The sequence below is a fragment of the Lepeophtheirus salmonis genome, chromosome 4 (assembly GCF_016086655.4).
Source record: "Lepeophtheirus salmonis chromosome 4, UVic_Lsal_1.4, whole genome shotgun sequence".
NCBI classification, from domain to species: domain Eukaryota; kingdom Metazoa; phylum Arthropoda; class Copepoda; order Siphonostomatoida; family Caligidae; genus Lepeophtheirus; species Lepeophtheirus salmonis.
The window spans coordinates 29,238,989-29,260,483 of record NC_052134.2 but is presented as its reverse complement, the minus strand read 5'-3'; the positions used below and the strand labels follow the sequence as shown (position 1 = coordinate 29,260,483).

At 31.2% G+C, this 21,495-nt stretch overlaps 1 protein-coding gene across 1 annotated transcript in view; it reads left to right on the top strand.

Annotated features, from left to right (window-relative positions):
- LOC121116704 (zwei Ig domain protein zig-8) overlaps positions 1-21,495 on the top strand; it is a 443,349-nt gene that overhangs the window by 258,355 nt on the left and 163,499 nt on the right. The window contains exon 3 of the mRNA XM_040710994.2: positions 15,308-15,608. Within this exon, the coding sequence (XP_040566928.1) occupies positions 15,506-15,608 (103 nt within the window). The 5' untranslated portion in view covers positions 15,308-15,505. The remainder of the gene's footprint in view (positions 1-15,307; positions 15,609-21,495) is intronic.

Below are 21,495 nucleotides of genomic sequence, written 5' to 3'. Positions count from 1 at the left end.
TGTATCTTAGCACCTTATAGAAGCCTTCTAGTCTATTTTCTGTCGAGCCTCGAAAAAGAACAGAGGCCAGAAACGCTCATGACCATTTTTTGTGCTGGATATTTGGTGTAATAAGCCCCTCGGACCTTTTCTTTTGTTTACGCAACCCACCTGTTGTTCCGTTGGCTATGCAATTGATCAACTGTGAAAATCTTCTTGTCCGAGAAATTTTTCAAAATTGACCCATTTCACTTGATCCATGTGAGGATTTTCTTGCACATTTTGAGCCTCCTGGCTTTCGTAACCTCTGTTAGAAAGTGGCGTGAAGTCCTTGTGAAAGAAACTAATCTTTAGTTGTACTTTATAGTCCTCCTGATGGTCCTATGAGCCACAAAATAGTTGTTGGCGATGGGATTCATGGGATTTCCTTTATGTTATTCTCTAAACTTAACAACAACTTTGTATCTCTCTTTAAATTATGCCCTCCACTTCCTGACATCCTGGAAACGTCTTTTCATGTTTTTTCATGTTAGTGAACTTAAAAATGAGGCTCCTACAACGCTTAACTATTTCCATAATCATACCTTCATGCCTTTGTTGACTGTCTTCATGTTCAGTTTAAATGGAACCATATCATCATTTGTCAACGGGCAAGAATAGTTGTAAACTAAAATGTTTAAAAATGTTATATATGTATAACTCAATTCATCTACTTACCTATTGTATATTACAATATAAGTGTTTATGAACAGTAATAAAAAAAATATCCATAATCTTTATCAAATTAACTCCAGCATATACGAGATCTGAGATGTTCCACCTTTTTGCTTGTTGTTCGCTCATGATGATGAAATAACTAAATGATTAGTATAGTTTTTTCTGATAAAAAGGACGATGGAAACTGAATATAAAAAAATAATCACTTAATCTGTTCATAGTAATGAGTTTTCTCATTACTATGAAAAGATTAAGATTAAGCATTAATTAACAGTCTACATTTTGTTGTTCTACCCTTAAATAAGCAATGACATCACTAACTCCTTAATATAAATAAGCTTTACATGACATTTTTTACACTTTCCCAAATATTCCTTTTATATACAGCTCAATAATTCGTAGACGTATTTTATCAACTGTAGGCTTAGTATTCAAATTACTGTGATGAGTTCTAATTTATAATTTTTTCATTGTAACGATGAATTTTTGTAACTTAAGTACAATTAGCTAAAGTTAAAGGATAAGCTATGATGATTTATTGATATAAATCAATGATAGTTTGTCAAAAAATACAAATGTAATCCGGAATCAATTTTGAAAAAAACCTTATGGTTTGCATTTGTGTTGACTGGCTGCAAATTTAATATCATTCTGCAAATTTTCAATTTCCTTGTTAAAAATAAACATACATTTCTAATTATAATGTCCTACATTTATTTTATTATACAACCTATTATCCAAAAATCAAAATTGGTTGGTAGCTAGCTAATTCTTTCTTACAAATTGGGATAATCATTCAATAATCTGTAGAAGTTTTTCAAAGCACCTAAGTTAAAATTGATAACTGTTTAGACATCCATGTACAAAGATTTTTTTTTTTAAATAACTAAACTAGGTAATCTGCAAATTCACTTCCTGTCATATCATGATGACCTTTGCACCATTCAAGATACATAGTTTCTTCATTTTTTCCTCTGTTCAATATCTGCTTGCACTTCTTCCTTTCATCACTTGTGGCACGGGGGTTGAGAATAGCAGAAATTGCTGATTGAAAATCTAATCGAATTGTTTCATTTCTTAAGGGTATCTCTTGCTTAAGAAGAGATTCAAATATCAAAGCACCTAACTACAGGCCAATTTGAATTCAACAAATCTACTTTTAGAATCCTTAAGGAAATTAGAAGTAGAAACAACAATAGCTACCCCAAAAAATAAATGGTAAATTTTTATATTTGTGAAGCAGTACCTACTTTTTTTTCTCCCTCGGAAAAAGTGTAGATTCTATGGCAACTGTCTCAACTTAATAATTGACGCTCATTTTTGTAGCACAACTACAACTAAACTTAGATTTATAAACATTATTTTACACATTTATTTAATGCAATGTAAAGCCCTTTTTCATATGAGTTATAAGTGTTCTTTTTATATACTTAAAGAATACACACTCAAAAATATATAAATGGGTATAATAAATTTGAAAATATGTAAAAAAAAAACCCTATTATTTTATAGTATTATTATTCTTATAAAAACAGTGCACTTTTGACATACATGTATATCCTTTGGCAAGGAGAGTGCTTCTATTAAACCACTTCTGATATCCATATTTAATCATATATATAACTTCTAAAAATATGTGCATAACTCTGTAGAAAAAGCAACAAAGCCAAGTAAGTAAAAGTATTTATTGATTCAATATGGTCTCCTTCACATGTAAATAATAGCCAGTACAGGCTAGCGAACAGATTGATTGCTTTTGATGATAAAGGCCCCGTCTATACCGTACCATTCAGTCATGATGGTAGCTCAGAACAATTTCAAATTTGGATGAGATAGGGGCTGATATTTTGCTCCATTATATCCTTACATGAAAAGTCCATGGTTTGAGGAGGGCCACATGGAGGCAGGCCAGAAGCTACCCATATTGTTGATTACAGAAAAAAAAAATTACAGTTCGGATGGGGATACTTACGGTCTTTGCAGACTCATTAGTGACACCGGCGCAGAAGAGATCACTTACATGTTATCTTTTTTGTTAATGTTACGGTATTTTTACACTTAGAAACATAGAATACACACAAAACTTGTTTACCTTTGTTTCTTCCCTCGTTTGTTTGTGTAATCAAACCCCTTAATAACAGGGATAAAATCGTTATCCTACTGCAGGTTTTCGGTCCACAGATTGTAAACAAAAGCCAATTTGAATTTTTTCTTAGAAATAAAGTCTCAATGACGATTTTTGTTTTTCAGCTAATTACTGTTCATTTTTTAAACAAAATAATAACTCTTCTTAGACTAAGAGTTGAACGGCACACTAAACCCACGGTTCGGAACGAACCGCGGTACAGCATTCACAGTACTCGGTTCTTTACAGTATAGTCAAATGATTTTTATCAGAAATTATGTAGTTTTTCAAATTTTTTCTTTATTTTATTCCTTACTAATGAATAAAGATCGACATCGGAGTAATTTTTCCACATGTCCTTTTTTAATTCCTTTTCTCCCCTCTTCCTTCGTCACAGCTGTTTAAAGATAATTTAATGAAACATCATGAAATGACAACTTAGTTGTTCTCCTTCAAAACATTTCTAAAATGTCAAGGTTACAATATTTATTTTCTGTTTCTTTTATTAAACATTACCAACATACCAACATTTTTCATCGAAACTAATGTCCTTCCGTACTGGGTAAAAGGCGGTAAAAAAATCTTTTGTAACGAACCTGTCATGAAAATATCCCTAATAAATAGTATTACGAAATCGGTCAAAGTTGAATTGCCCAAAAGATTGATATATCAAATTATTAAATAAAGGAATGAAAGTAAATCATTGTCACTTTTTTTGTCGTATGTCTTTTAAGCACAAGGAACTTAATTTTGTCATACTTAATTATCACACTTGATAACATTCTTCGAATTTTTTTAAAGAATAGCAAAATACATTAGAAAATGAAATATTTATCTACTCATATTTGTTTCTCATCTCATACTCTCCAAAATTTTGTAATAAGTTCAGAAATATCCATCATGATAAAAATTAATATTTGGTAACTATGATCAAAAACTTAGAAAGATCATAATCCATAGCTTCAAAAACATAATAATCCTTTGCTGGGATTTAATGCTATGATACTCCTTTGAGCACTCCAAATAAGGGGAGGGGGGGGGGCATAACAGAGTCTTCAAAGTAACATACAACTTCCATCACGAGATATTTCATATCCTTAACTATAATAGTATAGCTAGAGAAGATAGAAAAAAAGGATTTTAAATGGAATTTATATTTTTTTGAATGCTACAAAATGCTCTTGAAATTATAACATTTTTTTTCTTATTTATGATCATGCAAAAATTATTTTACTACAAGTAGACAGGGTATCAAATAATTTTAATTTTTGTTACTGCTTTGTTCCACGAAAAAGTTTCAAACTAAATACAATAAAACTTTTAATAAAATTGTTTCATATATATTTAAATCAAAATAATAAAATGTGAGTGAAGGACATTTTGTCAAAAATACAACATTTCACATATAGATATATGCATATTTTAATAGAATATTTAATGACCAGTGATGCATAAAACATGTCCTGCTAGTATTTTTAACAAAAAAACACAAAATGAGAGTGATTAGCCTACAAATTTGAAGTATATTGAAAGAAGATTAGTTTAGCTTAAATGACGTTTTATTAAATAAGCTGTAAGTATCTGTGAGAGGAAACAAACAAATGCAAATCCCACATTGTAACATAAAGGACATAAAGGCTTGAATTTCTTCAATAAGAAATCTGAATTCAACTATGAGTTCAACAAGGATTAAACTATTAACGGGTGATCCATCAAAATCTGAACACTTATTAGTGCAGTAATGGATCAAGATTGAGTGATTGTAACTAATTAATATTTCAATATATTGAAGCATAAACAGATAATCACAGAATAAATCTGACCTTAACTCTTTAGTTCACATACTATTCAAGAAAATGACACTTGAACGGGATCGACAAATTTCCATTCGCACACTCTAAGCAGTTGGTCGTCTCCAGGACCACTGTCTAATCTGTCAACAAGTCCAAAACTTTGGAAAGGAAGGTGGGCTCGATCAAACATATCAAAATGATCCCGATGAGTTAAAGAAATCATCTTAGTAAGTCCACTCAATTCTATGCAGTCACATGCAATAGATTTCAGGGTTTCACATTAGACTGTCCAGAGAGATATACAAAAATTGATAAACAGCCTTGTGAGAGAGATTGTAGTGACCACTTTTGACGCCAGCAATGAAAGAACCCCATCTTCTCCGTTCCAAGACACTTTTGAACGATTCTTTTGAACTATTTTTTGACACTTTTGCCCCTCCCCCTACAGCCCTGACGCCAAGACACTCTACTAACACCTTTTGGGTGCATGTCCAGGGGAAGGACTGCAGTATCTGTCATCCAAAGACTGAGGCCTACAATGCCACTGTCACCCTACACTAGGACACCATGAAGGAGGAATACATCTGCAGTTGGTGCCACGCTTTCCACCACGATCTGGAAGCCATCTTTAACGCTAAGGACGGTTACATTAATGATTAAGAGAGCTTAGACCCATCTATTGATAGTATTAATTTTTTTGAAATCATATTATTGATCAGTAAATATATAAATTGTTAAAGTTTAAAATTCAAAGGGTTCATATTTTAATGGACCACTCGTAATTCCCGATCAACCCCATATTGATACTCTGAAAACAACAGCTATAAGAAATGAAAAATCCTTTTTAGATTACCAAAAAGAAAAAGCCCTACCTGCATTGTAAAACATATTTTATACACTTCCGATGACGACACATGATAAATATTGTTCTTATCACGGATGAAAATAAGGCTATAGCGGAGGAGAGCTCGGATTTTTGTAGTTGCTACCGGAATATATTCTATTTTATTTTATAAAGTTGTTCACATTATTCTTTCAATGTTGAGGAGATAACATACTATCCTTAAAATTTAATTATGGATAGTTTGTTTTCTAAATAACGGAGAGTAAAGATGAGGTGTTATAACTGGAATTCTTTGTTAGATTCGGAGGAAAATTGAGGATCGACGTCACTTTAATTCCTCCCTATTTAATTACTGAATACGGTGCGGGATTATATTAACTTCCTTCACATCACAAATAATTGAAGCAATTTAATAAAACAGCATTACATCTAAGCTGCTCTCTTTCAAAACATTCTTCAAATTTTCAGAGTGACCCTGTTCATTTTTTGTTTTTCTTTTAGCATACCTGTAAATAATATTATTTTCATCTATGGTTCTTACTTTCTTTACTTACTAAATAATTTATTAAAGATAGTAATTTTACCAGTGTTCCTTTGTATAGTAACTTTTTTATAAATTATATTCTTTTAAGATTATTATAACAGTACATATGACTAGAGTTGTATAAAATATCATCGGTAGCATTTGGATCATTTAAAATAAATAATTATATGATAAGATTTTTATTCCGGGAGTTGACTGTATTTTTAATAAGAATCCAATCTTGTAATTTTAGTGATTGTATCGTTCTTTTTTTATTTAATAATCATTTTATAACTTCATAGTACTATAAAAGTAAAGTTACTTAAATTAAAATAGGATACAAACTACATTGTACTGCGTTAAATAATATACGATGTATATAACATAATAATTATTATGAATTATAATTAATAAAAAGTATTACTCCATATACCCTCATTAATTTACCTATACGTCATCGAAAATAATATACTGCTCTTAAAATAATATTCAGCTAAGTAAGTGATACCAATGTTTTATGTCTCTATAAATTTTATAAAAATATCAATATATTATAAGTTATTTCTCGGCAGAAACGTTATCCGTCGTTTACCTTTGAACCACTCTCCTCACAACTTTAGTTCGAAATTTTAAAAACAATATATAAACTCCAGTTAATATATGATGTCATTATTTTGAAAGAAGTAGTCCATCTTAGAAGTATATAAAGCCACACACGAGAGATTTTTTGTGGCTGCAAGGTGAATAAGGTTTTCTATTTTTCAAAGTTATTATCATTGTTCCTTAGTTCTTTAGTGTTTCCTAGATTATAAAGTCTTACCAGGAGTATGTATGTGCTATTGTATAAAGGTGAGTAAGATTTTAGATTTTTAGGGGACTTATGAGTGTAAGAGTTTTCTTTAACACATTCAAGTCCAATTCGCCCTTTTTGACAGAGCCTTAATTCTTCTGCAAATGTTTTAGCTTACTGACTTCGCTGACTGTGTTCTTAAAGATGCCAAACAACTTGAAGTGAACAAATAGAAATTCGTCAATCATGTTAAGTGTCATTTTCTGGACTTGTGTGTATGGTAGAGCTCAATTTTTTTTTTTTTTTGTAACTAAATGGATATACTTTAATATATTAAAGTATAAATTAACTTGAATCACTTATCTTGTATTATTTATTGAATTAAAAAGTGTTCAGATTTCAATGGACCACCCGGTGTATACTCTAAAACGTCTTGATTGATTGAGCTGATTTATACATTTAAGTCTTTCGGGACATTGAGCTGAATATTTAATATGACATACTTGTATTGTATAAAGAGTAGTAAAACCTAAGCATTTTTTCGAGTGCCACTTTTTGGCGTTTTATTTTCCCAAGCTGTTATTATCATTCCTTAATTCTTGAAGAGAGAACATTTAAGCATAAACAGTAACCAAGAGTTTGTATGTTGATGATTAATGGAGAGTAACGCTCTGATAATTTGTTTGGGGAGCTTAGAAGTGTTAGTCCTTGTTGAAATCATAGTAGAATTGAGAATTAATATCCGAGTAATTTTTGCCTATGCTCTTGCTAAATATGATGTGAAATTTGTATCTATTCCCTTCTTTAATATCTCTATCCAGCAGATTTACTTAAAAATTGAAATGACTAAACCTCTTTCCTCTAAAATAGTTTTAAATTCTACCACATTAATTATCAATTTGATTTTTTTTTCTTGACCAATTAAATGGTATACCATTCTAAATAAAAATGCAAATATTTATTTATCGCTTTACTCTATAAATTAAACATCCTTTTTTTAACCGGTTTATAAATTATGTATTGTGCTACACCAAATATTAAAAAAAAATTATAACATGATTTAGAGACAACATAGACTCTAAATTGTACTATTTAAATTAAAATTATTATCCTATATATTTCAACCACTTTATAATCGTAAATATAAATTAAAATGCATAAAAACATAATTTATTAAAATAATCTTTATAACAAGATTATATTTTTGGCTATAACAGTGACAATGTTATAATTTTATTTTTGATCAAAAATCTATGAAATATGATTTAATTTTAGGTAATAAAAAAGTAATCATTAATGTAAATAACCACAGGTAATAATATATTAGTCGCAAAGCGTATACCTTCAATAGGAAAAAATTAAATTGTAAAAGCAAAACAACGACTTAAGAGCGAGCACATTAATCAAATTTATCAACCCTTGATTGAAAACTGAAATATTTACTAATGATTCAAAGAAATTACATTTTTACAAGAAAAAATGTTTAATTTATGCAAAAAGATGTTTCGGAGTCTTAGAATTCCGAAGGAAATCCATTTTATTCTTATTTTAAGCCATTCTATAAAATTTGGGATAAAGAAAATCCCAGTTCACTAACAAAGGGTTAGTAACTGCATCTATATACCTAGTGGTCCATAAACTTAAACAATATATAATTTTTTAATTAAACATACAATTGCATAAAAAAAAATCATATATACAAATGTTTGTGAGAGCTCTATTAATCATTAATGTAGCTTCCCTTAGCAGTAATGATGGCTTCCAGGCGGGGGTAGAATGATTTGTACAGCTGCATATTTAGTCCTCAGTCATGGCGTCTCAGTGCTGGCTGAAAGTGGCTTTGAGGGGCTCTGTGTTTAGATGAACGAGTTACTGCAGGCCTTCTTCTCGAAATGCACCCAAAAGTTGTTATCGAGAGGATTGGGATCAGGGGTGTAGGGGGACTTCAAGAGTTCAAAGGGTCAACAGGCGAGACGGGTTTCTTTAATTGCTGGTGTCAAAAGTGGTCTCTCCACCCTCACAATGCTCTTTTTTGATTTATCTCTGGACAGTCTGATCTGAAGCCCCGATATATCTGGCAATGGGCCCATATGGACTTGAGGAGATTGGTCTGGGGTGGTTTCTTTAACTCCATCGGGTGCAGTTCGTCCTTTTTGACCGATCCCTTTTTTTCTCCAAGGCGTTGGACTTGTTGACGGCGTAGACAATGGTCCTGGAGACACCCAATCGCTTGGAGTGTGCAAATGGAAATTCGTTGATCACGTTCAAGTGTCATTTTCTGGAACCATAAATAAGCTAGAAAGCTCAGGTTGGATTTGTTTCGTTACTAATTGCGTAGGCTTTACTACATCAAAATATGAACTAACTTCAATCCCTCAACCTTCATAAATTATTGAATTAGTTAGTGCCAGATTTCAATGGCATCACTCTCAGTTTACATTACACTCTGTGAGATTAATGAATAGAATCAACATATAAACGGGTATTTTTATCAAATGTGTTTTTTTATTCATATATGTTTTTTTTAAGTCCTTGAATAATTTAATCATTATCTATACGTTGAAAATATTAATAATTACACATTCTCTTTCATTCTATTTTCTACAAATAGGTCGGAAGGAGTGAATTACAACAATATATAATAGACTTAGAGTAAATAATACAAAAACATCAAATTAATTTATTTAACATAATTTCTTGAAAAAAGTTGGATGTGCATAAATTTATTCATTTTTCAATATGGTTATGTATTGTACATACACATATTAAATGAAAAGTTCAATATCCAATGACATTTTTTTTATATACGGTACGTCCGTTAGGGCGATTTTGACTTTTTTATAATGAACCCACTGGCTACAGATTAACATCGGAGGATTATGTGAAGATTCTGGCGTCCAAGGTCCTTCCGCGGATCAAATCCATTGTCGGCAACACTCCTTGGGTTTTTCAACAAGATGGAGCACCCACCCACGCTTCCAAGAAAGCTCAGGAGTGGCTCAAGGACAACATTAACTTTTAGCCCAAGGACTACTGGCCCCCTCAGAGCCCAGATCTGAACCCACTAGACTTCTCTATCTAGGCGCACGTGGAGACCAAGACCTGCAAAAAAACGACACAAGAACATAAATCCCTTAACGGCTGCTGTCAACAAGGCCTGGGCCTCCATGGACGCCGATTACATCCAGCAAGTCTGTGGCAGCTTCAGACGTCGCCTGACCAGTGTCATTGAGTCAAATGGTGGCTACATTGATTAAATTTGATCACAAACTATTTTATTATTCTAAAAGTGTATGAATAAATTGTTTCTCAAGTCATTCGAAATGTTTTGATTGTCCGCGATATGTTCTGAACAAAAATCGGTAAATAATTCTGCACGGCCCGGTATATACAAAACTGGAATAAACATTTGTGTTTGATATGGCAAAAAAAGAACAAAAAAACTAGCTCTATAAGATACTAAGATAGAAATCATCTGTTTTTGAAGACAAATCGTATACTTTTTTCTCAGCTATGTCTATGTATAATAACGAGGATGACACCTTTTTAGTTTTAGTAAATACGTAATTTTATATAATTTGTCTTCATTTGATAGAAAAATAATTGTATGAAAGATAAGTTACGTGTGATGAAAATATGGTGCATATTTTTAGCTCACCCGTTTTTTTTTATAAATGACAATCTGATTTTCCTCCATTGTTGGCATTATTATTTACTCTTGAGTAGTGAACTTTATATTCTACTACATTACACTATATTCAAAAACTGAATTGTACTTATAATTGACGGAAAGAAACCTCGACGGTTTTAAACGATATTATAACTGTAAGTCCTTGTTGGACTTACAGTAGAATAAAGAATCGACATCAGAATTTTTACTGCCTATTTCTTTGTTTAAGTCATTCTCCCCCCCCCCTCCTTTGTTAGAGCAGATTATAACCCATCTATAGAAAAGTCATGACAGCTATGTTGCTGCTTTCATCCAAAAATTATTTATATCAAGGAATGCTGATATTTTTTTTCTTTTCTTTTAAATGGGCAAAATACAGTTTATTAATATCAATAATTATAGCTATGCATGAACATAATTTTGTAATGGAGTTGACCCCTACTTTTAGTGGTTGCTACCGAATATGGGTTTTTTTCATTTTCTAAAGCTGTTATCATTATTCTTAAAGACAAATTTTATAAGTTTTACATAGTCATTAATGAGTAAATATGAAAAGTTATACTATACATTTCTTGTGGGTTATAAGAGTATGACTCGATGTAGACTTGAGTATTGTTGTTGATGTAATTCCTGATTATTCCTGGAGTAATTTGCGTTCCAAACAATTTCAAATCATGAACTGAATTGATAAAAGTTGGTTCTTTGTTTAATAGAAATAAAAGCAATAAACAAATTTTTCTAAATCGCAGTAATAGCAGCAGAAGAGGTAAATTGTTATTATATATATATATAGTATATATAGGTGATGTCAAAATGACATCCCCGCCCGTTATTATAAGTGGCATTGTGGAGATATTTTTTGATTGTTTTTTAACCATAAAATGCCAACTAATTTGAAATAAGTATTTATTCATTAATTTGATCTTATATAAGCCAGGGAAGTCATTTTGACATTCCTGGCTGTTCTAATGTTAAAATTATTTTTTGGAAACAATATTCATTTATGGAGTTGAAAAGGTGACAAATAAATTGTGATAAATCATGAAAGTTAGAATAATAATGAGTTTAGACAGACATAGATATGTCGTCTTTTTGAAAGAGGTTATGACAAAACTTCAACAACTGAAATGACGTTGTTAATAACTACGTCATTTCAGCTGTTGTAGTTACCATAAAGTACCGGCCCTAGAACTGACAAATTTAAACTGTACCAGACTGATAGGACTACAGTATTTATAGTTTTCTTTCGACCAATCCAACACTAGTCATGAGTAAAGGAATTATAGTTTCAACAGACCCACTGGTATTCTTAAGATGAAATTATACAAAGATTATTTACATGATTTATAATTTTGTATTAACGAGACATTTAAAAAAAATGCTTAGAATCAAATGAAAGATGATTGTGTAGATAGTATAAAATTTATTTCTCTTCAAAGAGATGAATCATATTTTTTTATTAAATATATTATTATTACAAAACAAAGCAAAAGAGTTCCTTCTGCTTCATTGAAATTAATATTAAATATTAAGTTGGGAAAAAAGTAATTTCGGATTTCCTTTTTTACATATAGTATATATCTTGTTCAAAATTAATCACTTTGGACCACTCGATAAAGCGATGTAAAGGCGTGAGTTTATACTAAAAGCACGTTCTGGAAATTATTGCTATTGTCCTGTTCAGACGTTATCTCGCGTCGAGTATGGAGGTCTCAGAAGAAGAAATTCTCCAGATATAAAAAATCTAACAGATCCATTTCCGAATCAGATTGTCACTGGCAATGACAAATGTTTCACTTACATCATTGTCAATTCACAAAATTTGTTGTCAAAGTCCAGTCCAGGCCAGGATGTCTACTAGGAAGTTCATGCCGTGTGTTTTGGTGGGATTGGATGGAATAATCTACTATGAGCTGCTCCTCTATGGCCCAACGCTGAATTATGCCCAACTGTGAAAAACACAAAGTTTTAAGCTGGTGATATAACAGAAGAGGCCAGCATTGGTGACTAGGAGGAGAACCGTGTTTCATCAAGACAACGCTAGGCCGCACACATCTTAGATGACTCCCCAAAAGCTCAAGGAGCTTAGATGGGAAGTTTTTAAACATTCATATTGCAGATATGGAACCAAATGACTACCACCTGTTCATATCTATGGCCAACGTCCTTGGGGTACAAATTTAGTAACAATAAAGGCCTGTAAAAATTGGTCGTTCTATTTTTTTGACAATAACGACAAGGGCTTTAACGAAAAGATAATTATGAAGTTGGATTCTCTTACCCAAAAGGTTATTGAGCAGAACGGGCCTACATGGCTTGAATTGGATGATTGTAACACTTCCGCTAAAGCAAAAATTTGAAATTACTTATTCCCCAACATATAAATTGAAGTATTATATTCATATTATGTTCTCTATGTAGTAGGGACCCATAATTTGCTAAAAACATATTTATTAATTATGATGCTTTGTGGTTTCTATTCATGTTCTGCCCTACTTATATAAATATATAATTTTTATTATATGCTCTTATTATTACATTCGTGCTCTCAATGAGATATGAAAAGGTATGGAAGCTGCCATACTAATAGGTCAAATCAATTTCAGATATCTTAAGGCAAGAAATACTGTAATCATGCACTCTTCTTTTCTTTAAACCAACTACGTGTGTCTTTAAATTTTAAGAAATGTTTTGAAATGAAGGAGTGTAGTGTAAGTGTTGGCTGATATGTAGAATTGGGGAGGTCGCAGTCCAGACTCGTCTATTTATAGTTCCGTCCAGTCCCACTTGCCGGTCCTTAACGAACGTAAATAGATCCTTTGTAACGTCTTTGACTTTTTTTATAAATCGGTTATTTAATTAATTTAATAAATTGTATAACTATGTAAAAATATTCGTAATATATTGAATTATGATGAAAAAATATGTATTTTTTGCAAGATATGTGCAACGTTTTTAAAATATGTCTAATTTGGATGTCTGTTTGAGGACCGACAGTCTTAGAGCTCAACCCCAAGGTCCGATAGGACCGTTCTTAAGACGTGATTGAATAAATATGGACCGACATAACACTAGGTATTGAAAAGTAGTCTTGCATAAAATATATCAAAGCGGTATATAAAAATAAAAGAAGCAGAAAATGACCGTGGTCACCCTGACAATTTCAAGAATGTTTACGAGGAAAGCAGCTTAGCTATTATTATGTTCCATTACATTTTTAAGGACCTCTATGAATAATGGATGAACAATTTAAAAAAAGTATATTATCCGCTAGTTGATGTAATTAAATATTTATATATTTTTTAAAACTAATATTTAAAAAAAATGATCAATATCGAAAATAATTTTCACAGCACCCTCTATGTGATTAACATACAACTATATTTTAGTTAGTACAAAATAATATTTTCTTTCTGAGAGTTTTATTAATCCTCTGTCTCTGTACAAAAAAATGGATATATCTTTTTTGATAAAACTTTATATGAAATATTAGCTACTTTACCAAATTACTACTACTCTATCTGGTTTGATAAGATTGCGAGTATTTTATTAAATAATTGGAACAGTTTTACATTTTTGAAGCTACCGTTGTACCCCTTAGTCCTCAAATTGAAAAAAAATTAGAATCCAAGAAATCAAAGGGGAAAAAGAACAACTTTTAATCAAAACTGTTAATAAATTCACTAAATTTTGAGTAAAGTTTGCTAAATGTAAAAGTGAATCCTATGTAAGGCATTATCAAGATATATATATTTTGCATATAACTTGTTTAATGTTTCAGGAGAATGCTGAAAAGTATTGCAGTTATAATCTAAATTAACTAAAATATGAAGCATCTTATGAATATCAGGGTATTCAATATATCCCTGTTTACTAACATTATGTTTTCAAAGCTCGGCATGGCATTAAATGACGTGATCAATACCGGGTAAGCCATTAAAATCTGAACACTTTGAATTGTAAAGTATAACAAAATAATTTCAACAAAATTAAAATACAAGTAGATGGGTATCTAAACTCTCTGAATAATTAATTTAGCAACCCTGTGCAGGAATGAAGGATTCAAGGTGGCGATCGAATTCCTGGCAGCCTCTGCAGAGGTAGTACTATGTAATGACGTCACATTGATGACTAGCAGTTGCTTTGAAGGCCTCGAGGTTTGGATGAAGGACTCTACAGGCCTTAGTCTTGACATGCATGTAAGAGGTGTAGTCAAGGGAGCTGGCATCAGGACTGTAGGGGGCCAAAAGTGTCAAAAAGAGTTCAAAAAACTCAAAGACTCATTCAAAGCCCACTCAAGAGAGTCTTGCAAAGAAGGACATGGGTTTCTTCCAGTGTTGGTGGCAAAAGTGGCCTCTCCAACCTAACAGTGCTCTTTCCACCAACTTTTTAATTTATCTACTGATAATCTGGTGTAAAACCACTAGATATCTTGTATGGGCCCTCATGGACTTGATGGGATTGGCTTAACCCGTTGTCTTTAACTCATCCTGGTCCAGTTTTGCATTTTCGACAGACCTCTTCTTTTTCTCAACGTTTTGGACTTGAGGACGGCCTGAACGTTGGTCCTAGTTCTTTTTTGGACTTGTATGTAAGATAAAGAGCTCAGATTTGTTTTGTTTTCTAACTAATAGTATATACTTTAATAAATAAAAATATTAACTTATTTCAATCACTCAACCTTCATTAATTATTTTATTAGTAAGTGCTCAAATTTCAATGGACTATCCGATACATAATCAATAGCTAATATAATATATTTATTTACTTTCATCATTAATATCATTCTTACTAATAACAATATTTTGTCCTTAGATGTTGTAATAACTTATAATTACATATTTGTTTCCTTCCCTTCATTTACAGATTTGTTTTGAGTATATATTTGTTGAAGATTTTCCTCAAACAAATTGGAACAACGCAATTTACCAATTAAGGAGAAGCAAGCAAAAAAAAAATGAGCTAGAAATGATTTTGACCTGAAGAAATAAAAATATTGATTTTCCATCTTTCCACAACATTTTTAAAGTTTCAAGAAATTTCAGTGATTAATTCATAAACATTATGCTATTGGCAGAGTATGTATTCATTTGGTTATTTTTTGTGCATTCGGTAACACCGTCAGCCTACAAGGATGGAGATGAAGAACTTATCACGAATCCTAGAGGTAAACATCATTTTTCTTATCATTAATATATTTTAAAAAAGGCATCAGCAGGGTGAGCAGGAGATTGGAAGCCCCTCCCGTTATTTAATTATTATAATTCTTCTTTTTTTTGAAAGATTTATTACTTAAAAAAAATTATTAATTGGTAAATAATACAACAAAGCAAGAAATTGAAAAAAATGGATTTTTTTCTATAAAAATATATATTTGAAATTTTTGTATATAAATATTATTTTTGTGAACAACTGGAGATTTTTGGAAATTTGCTTCTAAAAAAAATTATTTTTTTGTAAATAGCTATGGATTTTCAAAAGTTTTTTTTCCGAACTTTTTTTTTAGAATAAATGTGGAGTTTTAATTTTTTTTTCTTACTTAAAAAAAACATCCAAAACATAGATTTGAAAAAATACTTTCAAAACGTAGATTTGAAATTTCAGTTGCGATTTTTTTTTTTGTTGGGAGTAACTATCAATTTTTTTTGAGAACAGCTATTGGTTTTTTAAATAAATATAATATGGTTGAGATGGTATACTAGTACTATTAAGACTAACTTTGTAAACAAAGAATATATATGTGTTAGCAATGCCCTTAAGCTCATTGTAATAGTTTTACAATTTTCCTAAATTTTACAAAATTATAATAAATGTTACATTATTAAAACATATGACATTGAGCCTATGACTTTGTAAATTGTTCTGTTATTTGTTTTATTTTTTGCTCAATCTTTATTTAAGTTCACTTACTGTTTTTAAAAAAAAAAGGATATTCACTAACAGAGAGTTAAAATATGTGTTTCATTTTAAATTCATGTTTTTAATTACCATTCTGATGCACGAAAACGCCATTAACTGATTACTATGTCCAAAGTATTAGAGACTAAATTTTGTAAAAATCATTTTTTTTCATTACAAGAATATATTTTTGAAATGAATGTATGAATTGACTGTTTTTATCGACAGAAAATTTACAATCCGACTTCATCAAGAACCACCAACTATAGAAAATAAATAAATGGAAATGGATGAGATTTATATAAATATATTAGACAATAAAGAATGTTTCCAATCAATATAGCCCTAGTTTGCGGCACAAATAGCCCACAAAATCGGACTGAAATCCTTGCAGACAGCCTTGATATAATACCGGGGAATCCTTACAGATTTCCAATTTTCTATGTTTTTCAGGAAATCATTATTTATGTAGTGAGGTGTACAGGCTATTTTCTCAAATTTTGGCTCGAACGCATAAGTCAGAAGGTCGACATCTGAGCTGTAGGGGGACGGGGCCATATCAATATTTTTGTATTTTAAAAAGGGATACTATCCTCCGGTATCCACTAGGCCACTGTTGAGGTTTAAGCTGGTAAACTTACCTTCTACAAGACCTTCCAGTTGTTGTTTTTTATGATTTTGGAGATTGTCTTTCTAGAAATATTGAAGTTGTCTGTATCAACAAACTTACTCATCACTGTGGACTGTTCAGACACCCTCTTTCACAGGTTATTTTTTTTGTCAGAGTCAGGATATCTATATCTTTCTCTTCCCCAGCTTTCAAGCTCTTTATTTATAAAGTAAATTGTTCACCTAGCGGTTCCTATTCCCATTCCAATATCTGAATGACTATTTTCCGTGAAAAACAAAATCAATACAACGACTTTAGTAGCGTCTTCGAGCCTCTGTAATTTGAACAAAAAAAAACTCCACATAAAATTATCAGTGTTACTCGAAGATTTTAAGGAGCATACTTACACATGTTACTAGTGAATGCTTATATTAATTAATATATTTTTTTCTCCTCAAGAATAGAAGAGTAATAGTTAGATTTTCATACTAAAATGTAATATGATTTGATGACTGATGAATACTCTAAAGCGTTCACTTACAAAAAAAACCGAATACAATAACACCTACAAGTGTTAATTCCTTTCTACGTACGAGCGTAAATATTTCATTCAAATCTCAACGTATACTTTAAATTCATTTGAATTATGATATAAACAAATAACAAAAACAAAGTGAAACTCCTTGTAAACATGCACACGCCTGTAAAATTTCATTAAAAAGATCACATTGATGTTTCATAAATAACAAATATGTGTATGATATACATCAGGGAGCACAATATACAGTGCACCTGTATAAACACCCGATGATATATGCACACGCCTGCAATATTTTATTAATACGAAAACATGATTATTTCTTAAATTAAAAAAATGTTTATGCTATACATGAGGGAACACTATATACAGTACATCCTGTACACACAGTAGATTCTATTAACACACACTGTCAATATTTTATTAATACGACAACATTGTTATTTCTTAGATCAAAATATAACTTTGATTTATATCAGGGAAGAAAATATTAAATTTTTTTTAAGAACCATTTATTATAGATCTTGTTGGCCTTAAATTATACCCTAATTTATCTGCAAGACCATGCTATAGTTTACCTTACAACTGTTTTTAATAAATTCATACAGATAAACTTTACTTCATTAATATTCGTCGATTTGATAAATAATCAAAAAAAAATTTAACGGTTTAAACATACATCCATATTTTAAATTGTATTTGCTTTTCAAAATATTTTTTTTTTTGATTTTAGACATGATAAGGATAATAAGAGAGATATTTTAAGAAGAGTAATATTTTAAAGGGAATTGTTAACAAACAGTTCTTTATGTATTTTGTTACAAAAATATATCATTTTCTGAGAATATCATTTTTTTTTTAAATAAGCACAAAAAGATAAATGTTTGGTATAATTTTGTTAAAATATAATTAAATAGTTGTTCAGCAACATGAAAAATGTGTGGAAAAAAAAATCAAATGTTTCTGGGATGGGAAAATTAACATAGGGAAATAGAAAATGATTTAAAGCAAGTCATGTAATACAAATTCAATTTATTCTCAAAAAAAATAATAGTGGAATGGTTTTTTTTATAATTCTAATTTATGAGAATATTGAATATATGTAACTAATATTGACATTTTTGTAAAGTAGTATAATATTCATACTTAAGTTCAATCGTTTTTTTGATTACTTGCTGCTTGCTTTTAGTAAAAATTCAAGTGGAAACTTTCCAGAAAATTACTATATCATTATCATCCAATTGATTTAATTTGAAAGTTGTACTACCGGGTAATAATTCAATAATTAATTTATGATTTGATTTATTACAACATATACAATTAGTAACAAACAAAACAAACCAAAGCTTTTTAGATTATGGACAACTCGAGAAAATGAAACTTGAACGTGATTGACGAATTTCCAGCACTTCAAGCAGTTGGGTGTATTGAGGACCACCGTCTACGGCGTAAGTAATTCCTAAACGTTGGAAAGGAAGAATGGTTCTTTCACAATGTCCAAGCTAGACCTGGAGGAGTTAAAGAAATCACCCAGGCAACCCCATCATGCCCATGAGGGTCCATGCCAGAGATCTTGGGGTTTCACACCAGATTGTCCAGAGAGCTATCAAAAAAGTGAGTGGAAAGAGCTTCGTTAGGGTTGATAGGCCACTTTTGATACCAATAATGAAAGAAATCCATCTTCTCCGTAGCAAGATTTTTAGAATGAGTCTTTTCAGTTGTTTTGAACTATTTTTGAGACTTTTGGCCCCCTACAGTCCTTATGTCATCTCCTTCGACTACACTTTTTCCGTGCATGTCGAGGGTAAGGCCTGCGGTTACCGTCATCCAAATACCAAGGCCCTCAAATACACTGTCAACCAGCATCGGGACGATATGACAGAGGATGCACAGTTCGACCGAAGCTGTCTAATGCATAAGCATAAAAAATTTAATCTTGTATTTTTCAGTTAAATTTTCCATGGTAATACGTTTTTGAGAAAATTTTATTGTTTATAGTATTGTCGTTTTATTGGATTTGCAGCACCTAAAGAAACATTTTATTTGTGTAGAACCAGGGGTGTTGCTCTAGCTTTCTTCATTTCAGGGGATGCTTAATCCCAAAATTATCAACACCATTACATAATTACTGATTTGTAATTATGTTTATATTATATTCATATAATATGATGATGCCAGAATTAAGTAATAATGTCAACTGCTAAGGAAAATAAAATTCCTTCTGTATATTTTCAATTACAAACCAACAGGCCATCTAAAAATTACAGTTCATACGGAACTTTGTTATTGAACAAAATGAAAAAAAGGAGCGCCTCCTTGTGGGAAAATAAAACAACTCATTGAATGATTAGATTATTTGTTACAAGAACACATGTATGCTTCTCACATAAAGAGCACTGTCGAAATTCTTCGGAGTATCTGCCATTTTTTCAAACAACAAGCTACATACATTCACACCGCCTAGTGGATAATAGATACATACATTTTTTGTTTGCTTATGCCCTATTGTAATTGAATATTTTATGTTACTTTGTATCTGTTATTTGGTGCATACATAAATTACCATTAGATAAAAAAAGAATATGTAGGCATATTAGTAATGTGTCGTACATCTATATCCTACCTCCATCAAAATTTCTATCTCTTTTGACTTGTGATGATGTAGATATTCTTTTGATTGTCAACAAGGATGCAAATATGAGTATATATCCTTAAAAGAATATTTGATACATAACTAATGTATAACATCGCAATGAATTCATATTATTCCACTTGTGTTGTTCTCGCAAAAATATTCCCTTTCAATTTTGGATATATTAACTACTGTATCAAAAAAATTAAAGATTAACATTCAAGATGCGAATAATAAACAAAAATTGGATAATAAATAAAAGATAGTTGACAAATAAAAAATATTTTAGTGAATAAAATAACATTGTGAATGCAGGCAGTACACTAGTATGTTTATTGGTATCCCGCAAACTCTTGTTTCTTTCACGTTTATCCCTCATACAAGGCGCTCCAAGGAGTCTATTAGCTAATAAAAGGAATGTACCGGGTGGTCCATTGAAATTGGTGGTACTATTAACTCAATAATTAATTAAGGTTGAATAATTGAAAGTAATTTATATTTTGATATATTAAAGGATAATCAAAAAACGTGAGCTCTCTAGCTTACGTACAAGTAGAGAAAATGACACTTGAACGTCATCAACAAATTTCCATTCCCGCTTTCCAAGCAATTGGGGGTATCCATCCCTTACGTGGTCAGCAAGTCCAAAACGTTAGAGACGAAGTAAAACTCTGTCAAAAAAGGTCAAAATAGAACAGAAGGAGTTTAACAAAACAGCCAAGGCCAATCCCCTCAAGTATAAGAGAGCCATTGCAAGAGAGTTTGGGGTTTTACACCAGACTGTCCAGAGAACTATAAAAAATGTGGAGTGTTTTTAATGAGTTCTGAATAAGTTTTTTGAACTCATTTTAGACACTTTTGGCCTCTTACTGCCCTGATACCAAACCTCTCGACTACACCTATTGTTTGTATGTCCACGAAAAGATTTGATGTGTACGTTATTCAAACACTAGGTCTACAAAGCCAATGCCAGCCAGTACTGGGACACCTTTACAAAGGACAATATCCACAGCGTATGCTAGCTCTTCTGGAAGCCATAATTGCCGCTAAGGGCGGCTAGATTAATGATCTAGAGAGCACAGACACAATTCCGCTTATAGTATTAGCATATAAAGCATAATCTCTAAGTTGATCGACTCTTTATTCTCCGGGATATCCCAAGTACTACTGCTAGTATTTAATATTCGTAGTAATAAACTGGTGTATACATTTCGATTTTCATTTTTATGGAATACTTACAAAATCCACCTACAAAACTTAATTTTAGTACAGGATTTATTTAACATACATTAAATATTTTCACCACCAATCAGAAGATTGTGATGCTTGGGCCTTTATGAGACTTAGTGTAGGAAATTAAAACAAACATAATTATC